Source organism: Symphodus melops (assembly GCF_947650265.1).
Source record: "Symphodus melops genome assembly, chromosome: 5".
NCBI classification, from domain to species: domain Eukaryota; kingdom Metazoa; phylum Chordata; class Actinopteri; order Labriformes; family Labridae; genus Symphodus; species Symphodus melops.
This window is the reverse complement of record NC_136695.1, coordinates 7,337,422-7,354,746: the sequence shown is the minus strand read 5'-3', so window position 1 is coordinate 7,354,746 and position 17,325 is coordinate 7,337,422. Positions and strand designations below refer to the sequence as shown.

General features: G+C 37.4%; 2 protein-coding genes across 6 annotated transcripts in view; both read left to right on the top strand.

Moving 5' to 3' along the window:
• The first annotated feature begins 9,283 nt into the window (after positions 1-9,283).
• osr2 (odd-skipped related transciption factor 2) lies at positions 9,284-13,169 on the top strand. Of its 2 annotated transcripts, none has more exons than XM_079344456.1 (4): positions 9,284-9,527; positions 11,275-11,935; positions 12,248-12,347; positions 12,754-13,169. In XM_079344456.1, exons 2-4 carry the CDS (start codon positions 11,289-11,291, stop codon positions 12,826-12,828), a joined length of 822 nt encoding a protein of 273 aa, XP_079200582.1. In that variant the 5' UTR covers positions 9,284-9,527; positions 11,275-11,288; the 3' UTR covers positions 12,829-13,169. The 2 variants fall into 2 exon arrangements, with proteins under 2 accessions (XP_079200582.1, XP_079200581.1); XM_079344455.1 differs by having other exon boundaries at positions 12,672-13,169.
• A 3,054-nt stretch (positions 13,170-16,223) lies between these two features.
• Positions 16,224-17,325, top strand: part of vps13b (vacuolar protein sorting 13 homolog B) — a 265,939-nt gene continuing 264,837 nt past the window's right edge. Inside the window, exons 1-2 of one of the 4 annotated variants that reach the window (XM_079344751.1) lie at positions 16,492-16,658; positions 17,237-17,298. In XM_079344751.1, coding sequence (XP_079200877.1) covers position 16,658; positions 17,237-17,298 — 63 coding nt within the window. In that variant the 5' untranslated portion in view covers positions 16,492-16,657. The other 3 variants (XM_079344752.1, XM_079344753.1, XM_079344754.1) reach the window with 3 other exon arrangements.

The following is a 17,325-nucleotide window of genomic DNA, read 5'->3' as shown; positions in this document are numbered from 1 at the left end:
TGCAAGGACCTCCATAAGCTCTGGGCACTCTCAAAGGTGTTTAATAATAAAGCCTTAGTTCACAGCCCAGCACTCTGACTGAGAGTATATGTGCTCCCCAGACCAGCCCCAGGGCCTTTTTAATTTTATAAAAGATAATCCTGGAACACACTTACACCATCCATCACTCTGACGCAAACTGCAAGCAGAGATTTCTTTTAGTTAAAGTAACATAGGCTTTTAAATAATCTTAAATCCCCTGGAACCCTGTTTAACTTTCACAGGTTTCTTCACCTGCCTCATTCAGGACACTGTTAGTTTTTTGTGCAGCAGCAAAATAATACCACATCGTCTTGACTGCCAGAGCAAGGATTTGAGCTTCTACAGAGGTGAGAAATATGTGCAGTTTTAACACTGCATCACACCTCTCTATGCAGGCCCCTTTACGTCCAATTACAGCATTCAAACACCAATGACAGGAGACAGTTTTCCATCCAAAAATAAAAGGGGAGTGTGGTTTTCTTTCCTCTGTGGTATGGCAAGTATTTTACCAGAACCTGGGCACCAATTTAAAGTCAATGTAAAAACGAAGTAGCCTGTTTTCTGTACATTTCCGCTCCCATCAGACACAGTTGCACACAATATTCACACAGCCTTACCACAAGAGGACATTTTCCAACTGCTTCAAACAAATACTCAAGTTGTGACTCCACTTCCTCCTGGTTTTATGACAAAGCAACAGTGTTGGTATAAAACAGGTCATTGGGACCTCCCTAGGACCAGTTTAGTGAGGCAGCGCAACGTGCCAATATCCACAGCTGCCCAACCCCTGCTTGACCAATAAGTCCTCTCTCACCTGTATGTGGTAAACAGCTTAAAACACTATTAAAATCCTAAATCCATTTTAGAAACTGTAAGTAGACCTTTAGAAAAGAAAACCTGTCTGTTGCTCTGAAACTGTATGACTGTATTTAATGCATAACTGTATAGATGCAGAAACTTGTAATATATCCCTGATGGTGGTCAAAACTTTCACTGCTACAAGCTGTAAACATGCACAAGTAAGTAAATGCATGTGTTAAATATGGTGATTTACAGGGCTTGAAGGGAAGTGGTTACGAGTGACTGATGGGAAAAACTCCTTATTAATTTAGTGAATGTGTGTGTTTCTGGGGTGGGGTTCAATGGTAAATGGAATCTCTTCCAGTCTACTGACCAATCAAATTTATAGAGGTCATATTTGACTATTCACACAACATTCACACACTGAGGGCAGAGTTAAATGACCAACTGTGCAGCTGTGGCTCAGTTGGTAGTGATTGTACTCAAACAGAAGTTTGAGGGTTTGATCCCCAGCTCATGGAGTTAGTTACATTTGATGGTCTCACTGCATAGCAACCGCTGCCATAAGTGTGTAAATGGTTATGAATGGGTAGGTGTGACATGCAGCGTAAAAGCAGTCAGAAGGCTAGAAAGTGCGATATAAGCTTAAGTCCTTTTACCATTTACCAACTGTTCAACAGGTCTTTTACATCCACTCGCATTAATAGACCATCTGTAAATTGCAAGAGCAATTTGAGGTCTTGCAATTTACCAAGCTGTGTCTTGCCTAAGGACACTTTAACATGTTACTGGAGGTGAGTAAGTGAGTTTGTGCATGTGTAGCCACAAAATAAATGCAAACATACATTGCTTGTTAATTTAAAGTACATTGGAGAATGAATCACAAATTATTTCTAAAATTATTTTTACAAATAAAAATTGATATTTTTATTTCAGAGGTCAAGGTTAGATTCTACTCAACAGTTGTTTATGATAAGTGCATTATAATGCCTTGTAGGCAAATTACAAACTGAGAAAAAGTGCCTGCCTGCCGGAAAGCAGTCTTAGATGTCCTTCACAGCCAAAGGTCCTTGTAATATTGTCAAGATGTGCTCCCACTTTTTAAGTGGAAAGCCATTTCCTGAGTCTCTTTGTAAAGCACATATGTCTGGCACATCATACAGAGAAAAGTTGAGAAGAAAAAAGTAATTATATGAAATCACACAATAAATGTCATTGTTGCTTTTTATGTCGGAAATATCTTTATTATTAATTTCTGTAGATTTTCCAAACGTCAGTCACTCAATTATTCTACAATTCCTTAACTCCTTAATTTCTCCATATTTCAAAGTCTACTTTACTCTCTGAGGCCAAGCTCTGTTTTAACTTGCCATCACTTGCTTCCATTACTGTTTCTACATTTCTATCTCATCCCAGGTACAAGATGGGTGTAGTGGTCATTGGCCCCCATCAAAATAGTCCCTTATAAAATTAATGACACATTGTACCATTTGCTGGTTTAAGCTAATAATGTGCTGCCATTACTTTGTTAACATCTCTCATCAGCCAATTAAAATCACATGAGCATGACCAAGGAAGCAGGTGCTGGGAGAGGTTTACTCGCTGGGGGGAGCTAATCAGTCGCAGGGAGTGCAGGCAACAACGATGCTCCAACATTATTACAAAAAAATCTGAACATTGATAACAAAGTGGATAACCTTGCAGAATGCAGGCTGAAAGGCAGGATAGGTACAGCAAAATGAAGCTGGAATCGAGCAAAAATGGTCGCAGATAATCATTTAAAAAGTCAAGATTTTTTCATTCGTTTGTTGCAGACATTTAGGGAAATTCAGTAAGATGAGAAGAGTGCTGTCAATCTTAATTTGACTGTATACTGATTTAGAGCTGCAAGGAGGAGACTAAATTAAGAGGGTCTTCTTTTCTTTCCACTTTCTAGAGTAGCTTTTCAAAGCAGCTATATGGCTTTTGATATCTAACATGATTGGACAACAACAACAAACATCTGCTCCACTGCACTTCTTAGGCTCACTCATAACTTTTATATAGCATACCTGTTTCCATCTAAATATGAACAAATTAGTTTTTTACTTTCATGTTGGTTATGGTTATTTTCTATGTCTTGTCTTTTTTTCGTTTCTGACACATACAGTCTTGATTCCAGAATTGCTCCTGGCCATGAAATAATCTTAAAAATTCAGACAATATGTTATTTATTAGTTTTAGAGAGTGGTAGTTGCTCATACTTCGACTGTCTTCATATTTGCAAGGTGAGTTTTTAAATTACTTTTGGGATGTTTTATTAATTAACTGCTAAACTTTAACACTTTTGAGATATAAAAAGGAAAATTGTTATTTTACCATTGCTTCTTTACAATAATTGAGCCCCAGGTCTTTCCTACTTTCTTTTATCCTGAATATTGTAAAGGCATACCAAAGGCAATGCATCACTACACCACAACACTATTGACCATTCAGTAGAGCATGTGCAATAAGGCAAGAGTGTTCACAAAGTAAAGGAATCATTAAACCCCACAGTTCTCAGCCTACAGAACTACCATGGCCAAACTTAAAGGCACATAGTGAAAGATATAGTTCAATCCGTTGGCAGAAAGTACAGGACTGTACAAGTACAGTTTGACCCTTTTGGGAAAAAAATCACCTGGCATTTAAGAATTATTGTTAAAGAAACCCTTTTTATCTGCAGAGGGAGCCAGCCCTCTTCCAGGAAGTCTGCCTTGTTGCGGTGCATGTTCTAGAGCACAAGAAAACATGCCTAGGCCTCTGTGCAAAACCCAACCCAACTTCATTGGCAATACACACTATAGCCTTGGAGAAGAGGACAGCAATGTAAACTACATGATGCTATCAAGCTGGTAAATGCTGACAGTAATTGATATACTATAGGCACACCAATTTAAAGGCATGTCAGTTTAATTGCCTTAGTAGTGTTTGAAATTGACCTGGCTCATTAGCAGATACACAGAAACCTGTGCTATTGCTCAGGTTCACATTTGTTGTTACTGACATGTTGATGTTGGCTGATTTTTTATACACTATAGTGATACCGTTTCTGAATCAGAATGTAATTCATAAAAAAATTTTAGTAGATAAAAACAGTTTCTACTTAACACATCCTTCAGAGTAATGACTCAGTGTTATTATAATTGTATTGTCGTTTTTAGATGGTTTTATGCAGAATTATACTTTAGCTATTAATGCATTCTATTATATAGTATAAGACAATTCAACACATTTAGGACATATGCAGGGCTATCGCCTCTTGCTCAAACAAAGGATAGATGCATAATGAGTAATAGTAAGAAAGGTTTCATGTGAAAAAAATCTTTGATTTATAATTGAACGGAGCTGGTGAACTGGGTTGCAATTCAGTCAACAATCAGTGAGTAAACAGGCAAAACAGCTGTTATCTGTGCAAGGCAATAAGGCATGAGGCAGAGGATCCCTACTGTTTATACTTAGTGCGTCTTCTATTCCATAAATGCAGTTATTTTTTTAGACTGTGCATGCTCTGCTGCAACAGCTTGCACTTCAGATATGCTGTTATGTGTGTATGAGTCTCCTTATTTGTGTCATGTGTTTATTCATGTATTTGTATCCATGAACCAACTGTGTAAGCTATAGTTCAAATGTCCAAGGAATTTAACAATAAAGTATTGTATTATTGTATTTCTTTTTCTATCTGAGAAATCTCATCCACAACTAAAAAGTGATATATTGCTGTCAACAATAAACATAATTTGTAAGCATAATAATTTGTTTAAAACCTTTACCATTGAGCCAAACAGAATTGGGTCTACACACAAGTTCTTACCAACGGCCCCATTTACAATTATCCAGTAAGTGTGTTATCATGATTTAATTAACATTTGCTTATCTAATTTTGACAGCCTCAGAGTGGGCCAATGGTATCGTACTGCATAAGGCACATTTTGAAAAACAACACAGTCCTTGCAACAGCAGAGCAGCTGAATCCAAATGATCCCTGCAGGGCTGAAAAAATGTCAATCCTTTTACAGTTCAGCAATGAAGAGCTTCAGAGCATACCAATTACAGAATATACAATTTACATGTTCCAAGACTGGCTTTATACTAATTGATGTTCCAACAATTACATAGGCAGATACATACACATTTCTGTTAGCCACAAAGGAATTTCACTCACACTCATTTCTTTCCCACTTCTGATCATTTTACTTAACAGTCACAGCACATACAACATTTGATATAGCTGTTATTTTAGAGTAAGGCCTCTTTTGTACAGTACTATCTAAAGTTTCAAGCACAAGACCATAACTTATTTTTTATAACAAAGTAATGGAAATTGTCAGTTTATAGTTTAATTAGCCATTTTATTAATGTGGTTTTCAAAACATCAATATTGAGTTGATTTTTATCAGTTAAACCAGCTGATAATTTAACAAAGCCATTTTTATAAACGCACTTCTGATCTAACATGTCTTTGGTCCTTCTCATCAATTAATCCTAAATCTGCATGTAAAGACACCAGACAACAAGTAACTAGAGATGTCACTTCAATTGCAGGAAGCTATACAGAAGCGCCTGGCCAACAGAGACAGGGAAAGCTATTTGCTGACAAATGGGATTTAGTGCTGAGCTTGAGCAGTATTAACTGGTGGGTTTTATTGGTTGAAGGAGCACGATATTATGGTGGTTTTCTTCTCTATGCTTCTCTGGCAAAGTGGATGACGTTGCGGAGAGCAAAGACATTTGGTCACGCAAAAGTGCCGAGCACTGTTAAACAGATGGCAGTAGACCAGTGAAGATAGTGGCAATGGACAGCAGATGGTGGAGCGATCATGTCGGAAATAATAGGAATTCCTTGTTTAAACCCAAACACTGCCAGTCCCCTGTTCCTATACTCAAAAAAATAAATGATGAATCTATCTGCTCGGATTTCCTAATGTATGTCATGCAGAATATTGTGAACTTAAAGAAAAGATTAAAGAGAAGAGACCAGAATACAAAAAAAACAGCTATATATAATTTGTGTATGATAGAAACTGAATTTAAGAACTATTCATTAAAAGTGATATGTTAATAAGGATTTTAATTTCCTACAGCATCATGAACATTTATCATTACCCTTTTACAACTGACAATAATGCACTCACTGTATAATTTGACTTATGTTTCATGAAATGTTACTGCAATAGTAATTTCAGGGTAAACCAAATGGGGGCAATCTTGTACAATACAATGAAAAGAACAAGAATGAATCTATTACAGCAAAAGTACAGCGTTAAATGCCATGTGAAGGAGAGGTTCTTTAAAATGCATGTATGCCTGCCCCTCAGACTACACAAGCCAGTCTTTATCTAAATCCTGAGTCGATTTTCTCTTTATATATTTTCTATTGAATTTTCAACAGCATTAGAAATACCTGTAAACTTTTTACAGTTAACTTGTGAAAACTTGCCATGTCATTAAAAACAAAAAGGATTATCATAAATCCAATTGTTAAATGACATTTCCCCCCCCACCCCCAAAAGTTAGAAGGTTAAAAATGGAGATATCTTCCTGCACATAAGATGTGTTAATTGTTTTCCTTTTAATGTTTGTTTATGATTATTTAAATGTATGTCTGGAAAAAAACCCTGAAAAACACACTGTTCCTTGATAAATTTGTATAATGAAATATGTAGAAAAACTGAATCACTATATGACTATGTTTCACTGTATAAGGCAAGAGAGACCTAACCCCCTTTTTTAGAAGTGCACAATTTAAAGTAAAAGAGTGTGATGTGGGGGAAAATATGACTATGAGGGTCTTCGAGTAAAAACACCCATCCTCAGAGCTGTTGCTGGGACAGGAAGAAGAGAGTGTAGGTGGAGATGTGGGGGCTTTGAAACCACAGCAGGTAGGTAGGTAAGAATGACAGGTTAACCTCCCCCTGCTCCTGCAGTATGGACCTGAACTTCCTGTCAGCCAATATGCACAGAGACATTGCAAAACGGAGAGATAAGCGGACCCAGTCACATCCCAGGACAGTCCAGCAGCTCTCTGCTTTTATCAAGGATTCCACTTGTGAGCACTACAGAGGTAAGATACAGTAAGGTATTACCAATGCAACGTGATATAAGGTTCAAAATATGAGCATAATCTTATATCATGATCAAATATAGTTAGAAATGTTGGTGTGTAGACAAAGGTGTCTAAATGGTTTATACATTGTTACAACAGAAAGTAAACTGTAGATCTATTTTTTTAATCACCCTTTATTCAAACTTAATTTCTGATCTTCAGAAAAAGACTTCATAACAAATCATGATTATTTAGATTTTGTCACAATTTAATTCATGTTTGAAAAGCTTGACAGAGACTGGTTACAACTACTTCTAAGCCTCTCTTAGAAGAGACATAACATTTCATATTTCACATTAAAAAAACACTTCATTATCAGAGTTGACTGCATGTCTCAAAGAATATAAAGGACATCTTGTTATTATCTCTTGTGTAAAATATTGTTGTTTTTTTATTTTATTTTAATCTGACAGAAAGTGCTGGTTGTTTTGACAGGGAAGAAAGAGGCCTGGGTGACATGAAACTGACTGTAAACCACAAGCCTGCTGTTTGCACATAGTGTTCTGCAGCTCTATACAAAAAAAAAAAGAAAAGAAAAGAAAAATTAGCTCTTAATGAAATCTAAATGAACTAAGATCTTGAGGGACTAGTGTCTTTTTTTATCATTTAATATCGGACTTACAGACTCCAAGTGACTGTTGTTATTATGAAATGGAGTCAATTTTAAATGTGTAGTTTTTGTCTGCTTTGACTTTATCATTTGGTTTTATAATTAGTTGTAGTATTTCACAAGAGCGATCGAGTGATTCCCACTGTTGTTTTTTTTGTTGTTGTTTGTTTTTTTCACTTTTTTTTCCAGCAACACAGACATAAAAATGTTGAGTGACTCTGACGGGTTATGTGGAGCCGCAAACATTTCAGAAGCAGAGGATCCTGACTGTTGTTTTGTTAGAGACCCAATAGACGGCGCTGCAGACCTGCATTCGACCCAACTCAGAAGCAAAAGAGAATTGTCTGCAGCAATTAAAAACCTGACAGCCCTGCTGCACTAGACCTTACACACAGTATTTCTGTGTTAACGTTTAGTAAATTAACAAGACAATCAACAACGGCAAAAGATCATTGCATTATCGAAAAAAGAATACGTTTTATCAGTTAATTTGGACCAGTGTCGTTTGTCATTCATTTAAAAGTCAATATGTGATTTTTTCTTTTTTGATTTTCTTCTGTTGAGTTGTCAATCCAGTGATTTGCAATTTGATCGGAAATTAAACAAAGGAAATGTCATGTCGTTTTATGATTACGTCAAGTGCGGTCTGCTCCTCACTCAACTTATCGTAAGCTACAGTGGTGCACTTTCACTTTGCATTGGTGCTGCCAATTTTTTTTTTTTTTTTTTTACATTGTATTTAAAGCAGCGACCCCCAAATAAACTGCATTTAAATTTAAGATTTTTCAAATTAATCCAATGAAGTCTGTCACTTATTATGAACGTTTGAAAAGATAATAATAGAAGGCCTATATGTACAGTAGAAACATAATAGTAAGAGTGGGGATGAATTTTTCAAAATGTTTTTATAGCGAATTATCTTGGTTGAAGCTACTTTCAATATAACACTGGGCACTCCACAAATAAGGCAGCCTGCATGACTATATCATTACATACTTTTCTTTCCTAACACAGTAATGTAACACTTGATTCGGGATATGGCTGACTTGTGTGGGAATGAGCCTGTTTGTAATAAATACAGGTAGCCTATAGGTACATTTTCCTGGTGTATTCATGAAGATGAACAAATAGTTTGTACATACGCATGGGGCCTTTTTTTTGCAATATTAAACAAGAAAAGCCCAATGCCTGAAAACCAGAATTTGAGAAATGATTTTGACTTTGTATGTCTTCACCTTGCCGCTGATCCGAACATGTTTTTTTCATCTTTCACAAACCTTTCATATTTTTTATTAAACTCTTACCACAAAGTCGCCTAATAGTGCAATGTAATGTAATGGCTCTTCCATCTGCCCTCTACTTCGCAAATGGGTTTTATGTTTTTAAAAATCGTGTAAGTTGTTGAAGTATCCAAAAGCACGTTTTCAAAATCATGGTGTTGGAGGAAAAACGATCAAGCTCCTGCGCTTCAAATCATGACTCCAAAAGAAAGTATCAGCTCTGGCTTTTTGCTATATGCGAGGTGTCAGAGGAAAGCGGGTTGAGTTGAACACGCTCTTGGTCTGTAGCCGTAGTTGCTATCCAAACACAAATAAACAGAAGAGGAACATTGAAGTTAATGATACAGAAAGGGGGAGGCGTGTCGGAGGGCGGGCTGAGAGCTCCAGAGTCCCGGAGCCCTGAAAAGTGAAGGACCGGTGCGCATTACGCACACTTCCAGCCTTAGCTCCAGAAGGGACTCCCACGCTGCTGCTGTCTCCTCCGAACTTTTTCCGCCTCCTTTACTACTTTTAACAACTTATCACATCTCTGCAAAGTACCGAGAGCATCAAAGTTGACTGTATGGCTACATGAAAGTTTACTGGACGTGGAACTTGAAAATTTTTGGTGGCGCTTTACTGGAGCTTGTCGCTTCTATAGTTACTGTGGATTATTGACATACTTCAGGACTTTTGGCAACTATTTTTCGGGGTAAGAATCTGTTTGACAGGGTTTAACTCAATCGTCTGCAGTAGACAAACAAATCGAGCTCAGTCAACTCACTTGTAGAACTTGTAGAAAAAAACAATGTCAAAAATCAACATAGACTAACGTTCATGTTAACATGTAAACATCAGGTTCAATAAAATAGTAAACTGTGCACGGACAGTGCGAATTGAAAAAATATCCACAGGCGATGAATTCTCTGTTATGCTCGCAAGTTTGAGTTCATAGTTCACCCACGTTTTTACAGCACTTCTTTTGGCCCACAGCGCGTAATATTGCTGAAACAAGCAATGGCCTTCGTGTCTGAGATACATGTCACTGCTTATTGAAAACATGCCAGAAAATACATTAACAGGGACTCACACACGAAAAGACACTATTAGGCTGCTGTCAACGTGTAAATGAAGTTATTGAGTGTACAGGTTGAAGAAAGGTTGCAAATAAAAAATGCAAGGTGCACCTGTGCATTATTTCAAATATACCTATACAGAAAGGGAGAGCAAAGTAGAACGAGTTTACATACCAGCCAGCACTAATGCCCGAAAACACTTTCAGTCTGCAGCTCTTTCCAAATATGAATATTTCCAAAATCTAAGTCAGTTTCAGGTTAGGATTTTTTAATACAGGACTGTCAAACTGTGGTTTATTCTGATGAAGCAAAAACTAATCAATAGGCCAATACAAATAAGTGGTTTCCCACCTTATTTTCATTTTCTTACAAATCTGAAGGTCAACTGGCCGTTGTCTTACCTCCAGTCTCTATGTCACTGTCGGTATTCTTAAGATAAATTGGTGGACTTTTCTGTGTGGGGAAACATGTTTTACCAATCCCAAAAACATGTAACCTTTAAATCTAGTGCCATGTACTGTTAGCTCATCTTATTTGTCCTGCATTTGTGAGTCAGGTACAGCTTCTGCTTTTTGAAGTTAACACCTTTCCTTTTCTTTTATTTTTTGTAGAGGAAAACTGTTTACAAAGGAACGAGATTTTTTGTTACGACGCTAACTTACCCAAAGGAAACCCAGGAAAAAACACATTTAAAGCTAAATATTCGGCCTATTAAATTAACTGGCTCTGCACAGCCATTAAATAAAAGGCACATTTATAGCAAAGATCAAAGAAACGCTCTGTTTAACAGCCAGCATGTGTGTGTTTACCCTGACCCATGTTACTTACTTTCAATAGTAACATTCAAACCTGCCCGCAAAGTGTACAACACTATAGCACGGAAACAACAACAATCAATATATTTACCCTCTATTAGTTTTAGTCGTTCTAGTCACAGACAGGCTATCTGTATTTGTAATTTATAACTTCAATAGATGTCACATGAATAGTTGTGCCACTTAAATTAATTGGTCTTGATTAATAATTTAAAATTAAGTTACGTTAATGCATCACCATTTACAAATGACTGTTATATGCACTAGTGTAATATACCTTTTAATATTCTCTCTTTTTAAATATAGTAGGGTTCTACTTATTATCCGTAAATCTTAACAGGAATATTTGTTTATTTACCCAGTTATCATCATTTGTCCAAGATAGAATTAAAGTAGCCAAAATAACGTAACCTAATGCATCTTTAATAAGGTGTACAGCAGACATTACTTTGTCAACCTTTGATGCATCTTAAGTGGTATTTACACACACTAAACGTTTATAGTTTTCTTTCCTTTGTTGTTTTTTTTTTACTTTTTTAATCAAAGGTTGTCACCGTTTCTTCTGCAGAGGTCTGAGTCGAGATGGGGAGCAAAGCTCTGCACGCCCCGATCCCACTGCACCCGGCCCTCCAGCTGACAAACTACTCCTTCCTGCAGGCCGTTAACACTTTCCCCGCTGACCAGCTGCAGGGACTGTACGGCCTAAGCGCTGTGCAAACCATGCACATGAACCACTGGACTCTTGGTTACCCGCACATCCAAGGACTTAGGTCGACGATTACAGAGATGGCTGCCGCCCAGGGTCTGGTAGATCCCAGAATTCCCTTCCCAGCGTTACCATTCACAGCCGCAGCACAACTCTTCCACCCGAAACAAGTTGCGCACGGCGTCCCCTCATTGCACAAGGACAGGCCAAGGTTTGACTTCGCCAACCTGGCCCTCGCTGCCACCCAAGAGGACCCACCGAAAGCCGCGGATCTGTCGAAGTTGGCATCAGGACTAGGAGGAACCATCTCCGAGCTGAGCAAGCTGTCTCCGGATAGAAAACCCACCCGCGGCAGGCTTCCATCCAAGACTAAAAAGGAATTTATTTGCAAGTTCTGCGGCAGGCATTTTACCAAGTCCTACAACCTCCTTATCCACGAGAGGACCCACACAGACGAGAGGCCTTATACCTGTGACATTTGTCACAAAGCCTTCAGGAGGCAGGACCATCTCAGGGACCACAGGTAAAACAGTGTGTTTTTATTTTTATTTTGCCCGTTATTATAATTCAGCCCTGTGTTACATGTGTGAGCGCGTGCGCGTAACTGCATGCAGTGTGTGCGAGTCCGAATAAAGTGTTTGGGACTTGTCTTGTCAAATTTTGCTATAACTTTCCGGCAGTTCTGTTTACCACCGTGGGGTCACTATCGTTTTGACAAATATATTTTGACGTCATTACTTGCATGTTCGAGATTTTTTGCCCTTATTGTTCCAGGGGTTGTTAAATCTACTACAAAGCATGGTTAGATATCTGAAGTGTTATTTATGTTTTACAGATACATCCATTCCAAGGAGAAACCTTTCAAATGTCAAGAATGTGGGAAAGGATTCTGTCAGTCTCGAACTCTAGCCGTCCATAAAACCTTACATATGCAGGTAAGCAGATGATCCTGGTCACCATGAATTCATTCAGTCTAAGTGATATATTAGAATCATAATACACCTGACAAGCACTGTCTCCTGCATGCACGGGGATATTAAACCGTCTCACAAAACGAGTGGCCAGTTTGGCCAACTGACTAATTAATTGAAGAATCTGACAGTGAGAGATACATACAGTAGCCTATTTATTTTTGTGTGAATCAGTCTTTATCATAACTGACCATAGAGTGGAGTTAATTGGATAATTATGCGATATAAGTAACAGACTTTCGATATAAATAAAGGGAATAATCCTTTGCTTGCTTCAAATCTAAACAGGAGTCTCCCCACAAATGCCCCACATGCGGAAGAACCTTTAATCAAAGAAGTAACCTGAAAACTCACCTTCTCACCCATACAGACATCAAGCCCTACTGCTGTGGCCGCTGCGGAAAGGTGTTTCGGCGCAACTGTGACTTGCGACGGCACAGTTTGACGCACAGCCCACAACAGGACTTCTAGGCTGGACAAACTAACAAATAAACAATGGTCAAAACGAAGGAAGACAAGTCAGCAAGCTTTTGTTCAAAGACAATCCACAAACACCAGGACACGTTTACTGCAGCACAATCGAGAGTGGGATGTTTGCACCTCAAGTGGGAGAACAGCGGAGCTTTGGCCATGTCCACCTTTCACACCACCCTTTAAATACAAAGACTATATGTACATATGTGTTTTTTTATTTTATGACATGAAATGATAACGTTGTCAAAGAACAATCATACGTTTAAAGTGTGTTTAATTGTATTTCAAAAATAAATATTTACATTATGTAAATCTGGTCTGTCTTTTAATGACTGCAGTGCTTGAGAGTTGAGACAATGTTTACGCCGAAAAGCAATATTTAGTTCCTTTTTCGGCTATTTCTATGAGACTGAAGACCTATGTTTGCAGCATGTTTTTGTTTTGAAAACAATATATCAAGCTCTTTGTAAATAAAATAAAAAAGAAGTTAATATAGCCTAATAAAAATATTTGGGCACAATTGTTTTCTTTTCAGCATGTTGTAGCTTTGTCTCGGAATGATTAAACTCTTTCATAATTCTTTTTTCTCTTCTGAGGCTTATTGGTTATAGCCATAGGTGCACCTCTGATATCCTTACTCACCTGCACAGCTACATTCATTAGCACTTATAGAAATCAAAATAGATGTTTTACTTCCATGCCAGCCCTCAGATGAAAAATGTTGGCCTACTTGAGCAGTTAATGTGATATTATTAGTTGACAAGTAATTATTGAATGCGAGTTAAAGAGGAAACGGTGAGTGCCTTGGACACCACGCTCAAACACCGGTAGATTTGTGTGTTAATATGCATTACTTAGTTTAGACCTGACCCAGCTTAACTTTGTTAGCTGCTGGTTCATCGCTTTAACTTTAACCATTACACCTTGTTACTGAAACCGAACGAGCGGATCTATAATCTTTATTATTATTATTGTTATATTATTATTCGGATAAGAAAATTAGGATTCTCTTCCAGTCTCCGTCTTCACTTATGGCTTGCTGTGTTACTTGGCCTACAGGCCTCATGTTTTCATGGCCCATCATCCTTTCAGGACTCACTAACAAACGTCTTCTTCTATTTTTTTTATTTATTTTTTTACCGTCAATGCAATTAAAAGGACAATAATCGCAGTTATATTTATGGGCTTAAAATAAACCCAAACAGTAGAGGTTTTTTTTAAAAGGCATACCTGCGGAAAGGACAACAAGTAAGGCCCCATATACTTATTCCACATACAACCTTTGAAATATTGACTCCAAAGGCAACGTCGTGTATCGTCTGCAGTAACCTCATTTACAAATCCAGTTAACTGTCTGAATATTATAGGGTGATATAAATCAAGCTTTAACTTAAAAATGACACCTGAAAACGGTGAATATATAAAAAGATGAATGAAGGCAATATTTGAAATAGTAAAAATATTCAATCAACCAAACAACATAACAAAATCAAAATAATAATAATAATTGGATATTAATAACTGAATAATTTGAATAATCACACCATCATAAAATCAAAACCCTGCGTTTCTGTGTTATTAACTGTTTAAAAGGTTATTGCTTATGAAGATTATTATTCATTATTCGATTGTTCGACTTCTTTCCTCTAAAACAAATCTGGAGTTGATAAATAATAATGAGTGAAGGAAATACAATAACATTTTACTTGATGTACAGATATGCATAACAAATCATTTCAAACGATTTTTTTCAGAAAGTTGGGAGTCCCTTTATTACAAATGAACTAAATTGGAACACATTGGTGTAAGCGTGTTATTTAGTTAAAATGAGTTTTAGCTGAGACCTTTTATAAACAGGTGTAAATCAGCAAGAATTTTATGCTCAAATTAATAAGTTAGCATCCATTTTATGTACAGTATATTATTTCCGAGTTTATTTAGTCATGTTCAAAAGCAAAATAATAAGATATTATGATTGACATGTACGGCAATAGTCTCTTCTCCATCACAACACAAGAGTAATTTAATGATTGGCTGCTCAGAGTAATATGGACGGACGCGGACAAATCATGAACTTGTTACGTCATTACTTTAAAGCGTGATTGATCTCACACTAATTGTATTTGCGTGCGGTGCCAAGCAGTGACGGTGACAGAGTGAACTTTATAGCTAACTAGCCTGTGTGTGTCCTGAGGAAGCTTGATCAAGTTTACAGGGGTCCATGCCACTTGCACTGGCTGTCACAACCTTAAACATTTGAATTGAGACAAACGTGGAATTTATTAATTAAAGAGTGGAATACTTGTGATGTTTTGTTACTCCGCTTATTTCTTGTAATAAAACATTTTATTTGATGGCACCCTTCAAGCCATCCAAGGTCACCTTACAGGGGATTTATTTGTGTTCCGTAACAAGTCAGTAGGTCTCTACGAGGACACACATGGAGACGAATCACAGCCAAGCAGGTCGTCGGCTGTTGTTGTTAATAAAATAGGAACATTATGTGTTTACCTTCTCCGATAGGCCGGATAGGCCGATAGCCTAATGCATTTGTCTGATAAACGTGTTTTTAAGATTTAAGGTCACCAATATTCCTGATATAAGAAAAGAAAGATCAAAAAGCAAAATATTTCCTTAAGCATTACTTTAACCACATTTATTTTACTGAGGGGTTTAACTTAAATTACTTTCTCATTTGTGAAATTGAAATGTATTAAAATATAAGAGAGCCCACATACAATTGGCATAACATAGCCTATAGGATATTGACAATACATTCACAACTCATTGAAAAAGATTTGTGAGATGTAAGGTGATATGATCAGTTATAGCCTATATTTCACTACAACAAAGATCAGGCCTCTGCTTAATAATAGAACAAAGAGAAAGGTCTAGATGTGCTGTAGGCTGTTTGGCGTAGGCCTAATTGACAGATTGAATGATTGACCAGCTCATAAATGTTTATAACAAGCAAAAATGCCCAAATCCTCCTTTAATTTTTCATATATCTTGTCAGTGTTTTAGAAGATTATTCTCGCTATTATTTATGTGTAATATGATTTTGAAAGGGAATGAAACCTGTCGCTTCATAACATTCAAGTCATTTTAAGAAAATGTTGCTGCACTGACTCTCCCTGATGAGCTATTTGCTTTCTCAGATCCTTACCATTTTTTCAACGAAGAAGACGTCCATGCAAGTAAATGACCTCTTTGATAAATAATATCGATTTTGTTTGGGCTATTGTTTTTATAGGCTATGCAATCTGACTTTGCGGCACATTGAGCCACAGTAACCGAATGAGGAAGAGACAACGTGAACAGTCCATTTATTCGATTATATCGCCACGGCTTTCTCTTTAGATGACCGTCAATTATTTTTGATGTTTCAATGAATGTCCTCATGTAGCCTTTGACGCGGTGTTTCTTGTTTTGCCTTTTTTGAAACCGATGTGCAAATGTCCCACAGGTCTAAAAGGCAACACCATGCATACGGAAGCCGCGTTGGTGTTTACCGATGACGTATGGGCTCCTACCGTTGAGCGATATGGCTAACGTCAGTTAGCGATCCGAATATGTTATACTAGACGTCGAGCTCAATACATTGCTACAGGATATAAGCGAGTGCCAAGTAAGCACGGGTGTTTCTATGTGTTTCCAGTGGCCAGACGTTTGAGCCAACCAAAACGAAGTTAAGATGACTTCTACTCATCTTAGCTTAGCTTAGCTTCTATGCTCGGCTGTTGTGGTTTTGCATAGCTAGAATGACAGGATAGCAGAAATATCTCTGGTTAAGTCTCTGCAGTAAGTTAAATGTGTTTCTATGTAGAAAGATTACACGCCAAACACTATTTACTTGCATAGCTACACGTTTGTAAATATAGTCAATAGCTACTGCTTGCGTTTCTTCTTTAAGTTGTCCAAAGAAAAACTGATGACACGTAACAAGTAGGCTTATTCCCGTACTCTGGGTAATTATAAAATCAGCAGTTGATTAATAAAAACGTTATTAAAGTAGACCTATTCTTGTGAACAGGCGTATATTGCCTGTTTTGAATGCAATTATAAATCAGGTATACATGACAAGCTACAGTTATACCTTAAGACTGACAATGTGTTCATGTAGAAGCTTTTAGGAGTAGACCATCGCCAACAAACAGTACAAATACACGGTAGCCAGATGAGTAAAGCCCAACACTGCCTGCTGTGATGGTAATTAACTGGACTCCAAACACCTGGCTAAGGCTGAGTCATACATTATGTCAGAAGTGATGTGCTCTCTACCAGCATTCCTGGAACACCTATTAACCAATCACATTACTTCGTCAGAGCTAACTATGAAAACGGGAAGTGCTTATTGAGCTGTTTCTTATTTGATTGAGTGTTCACAGATCATGAAACTACATCCTTGAAAGCACAGTATTGTTTTGTTTTGTTGGAGCAAGTAAACCAAGGTTTGGCTTTAAATGAA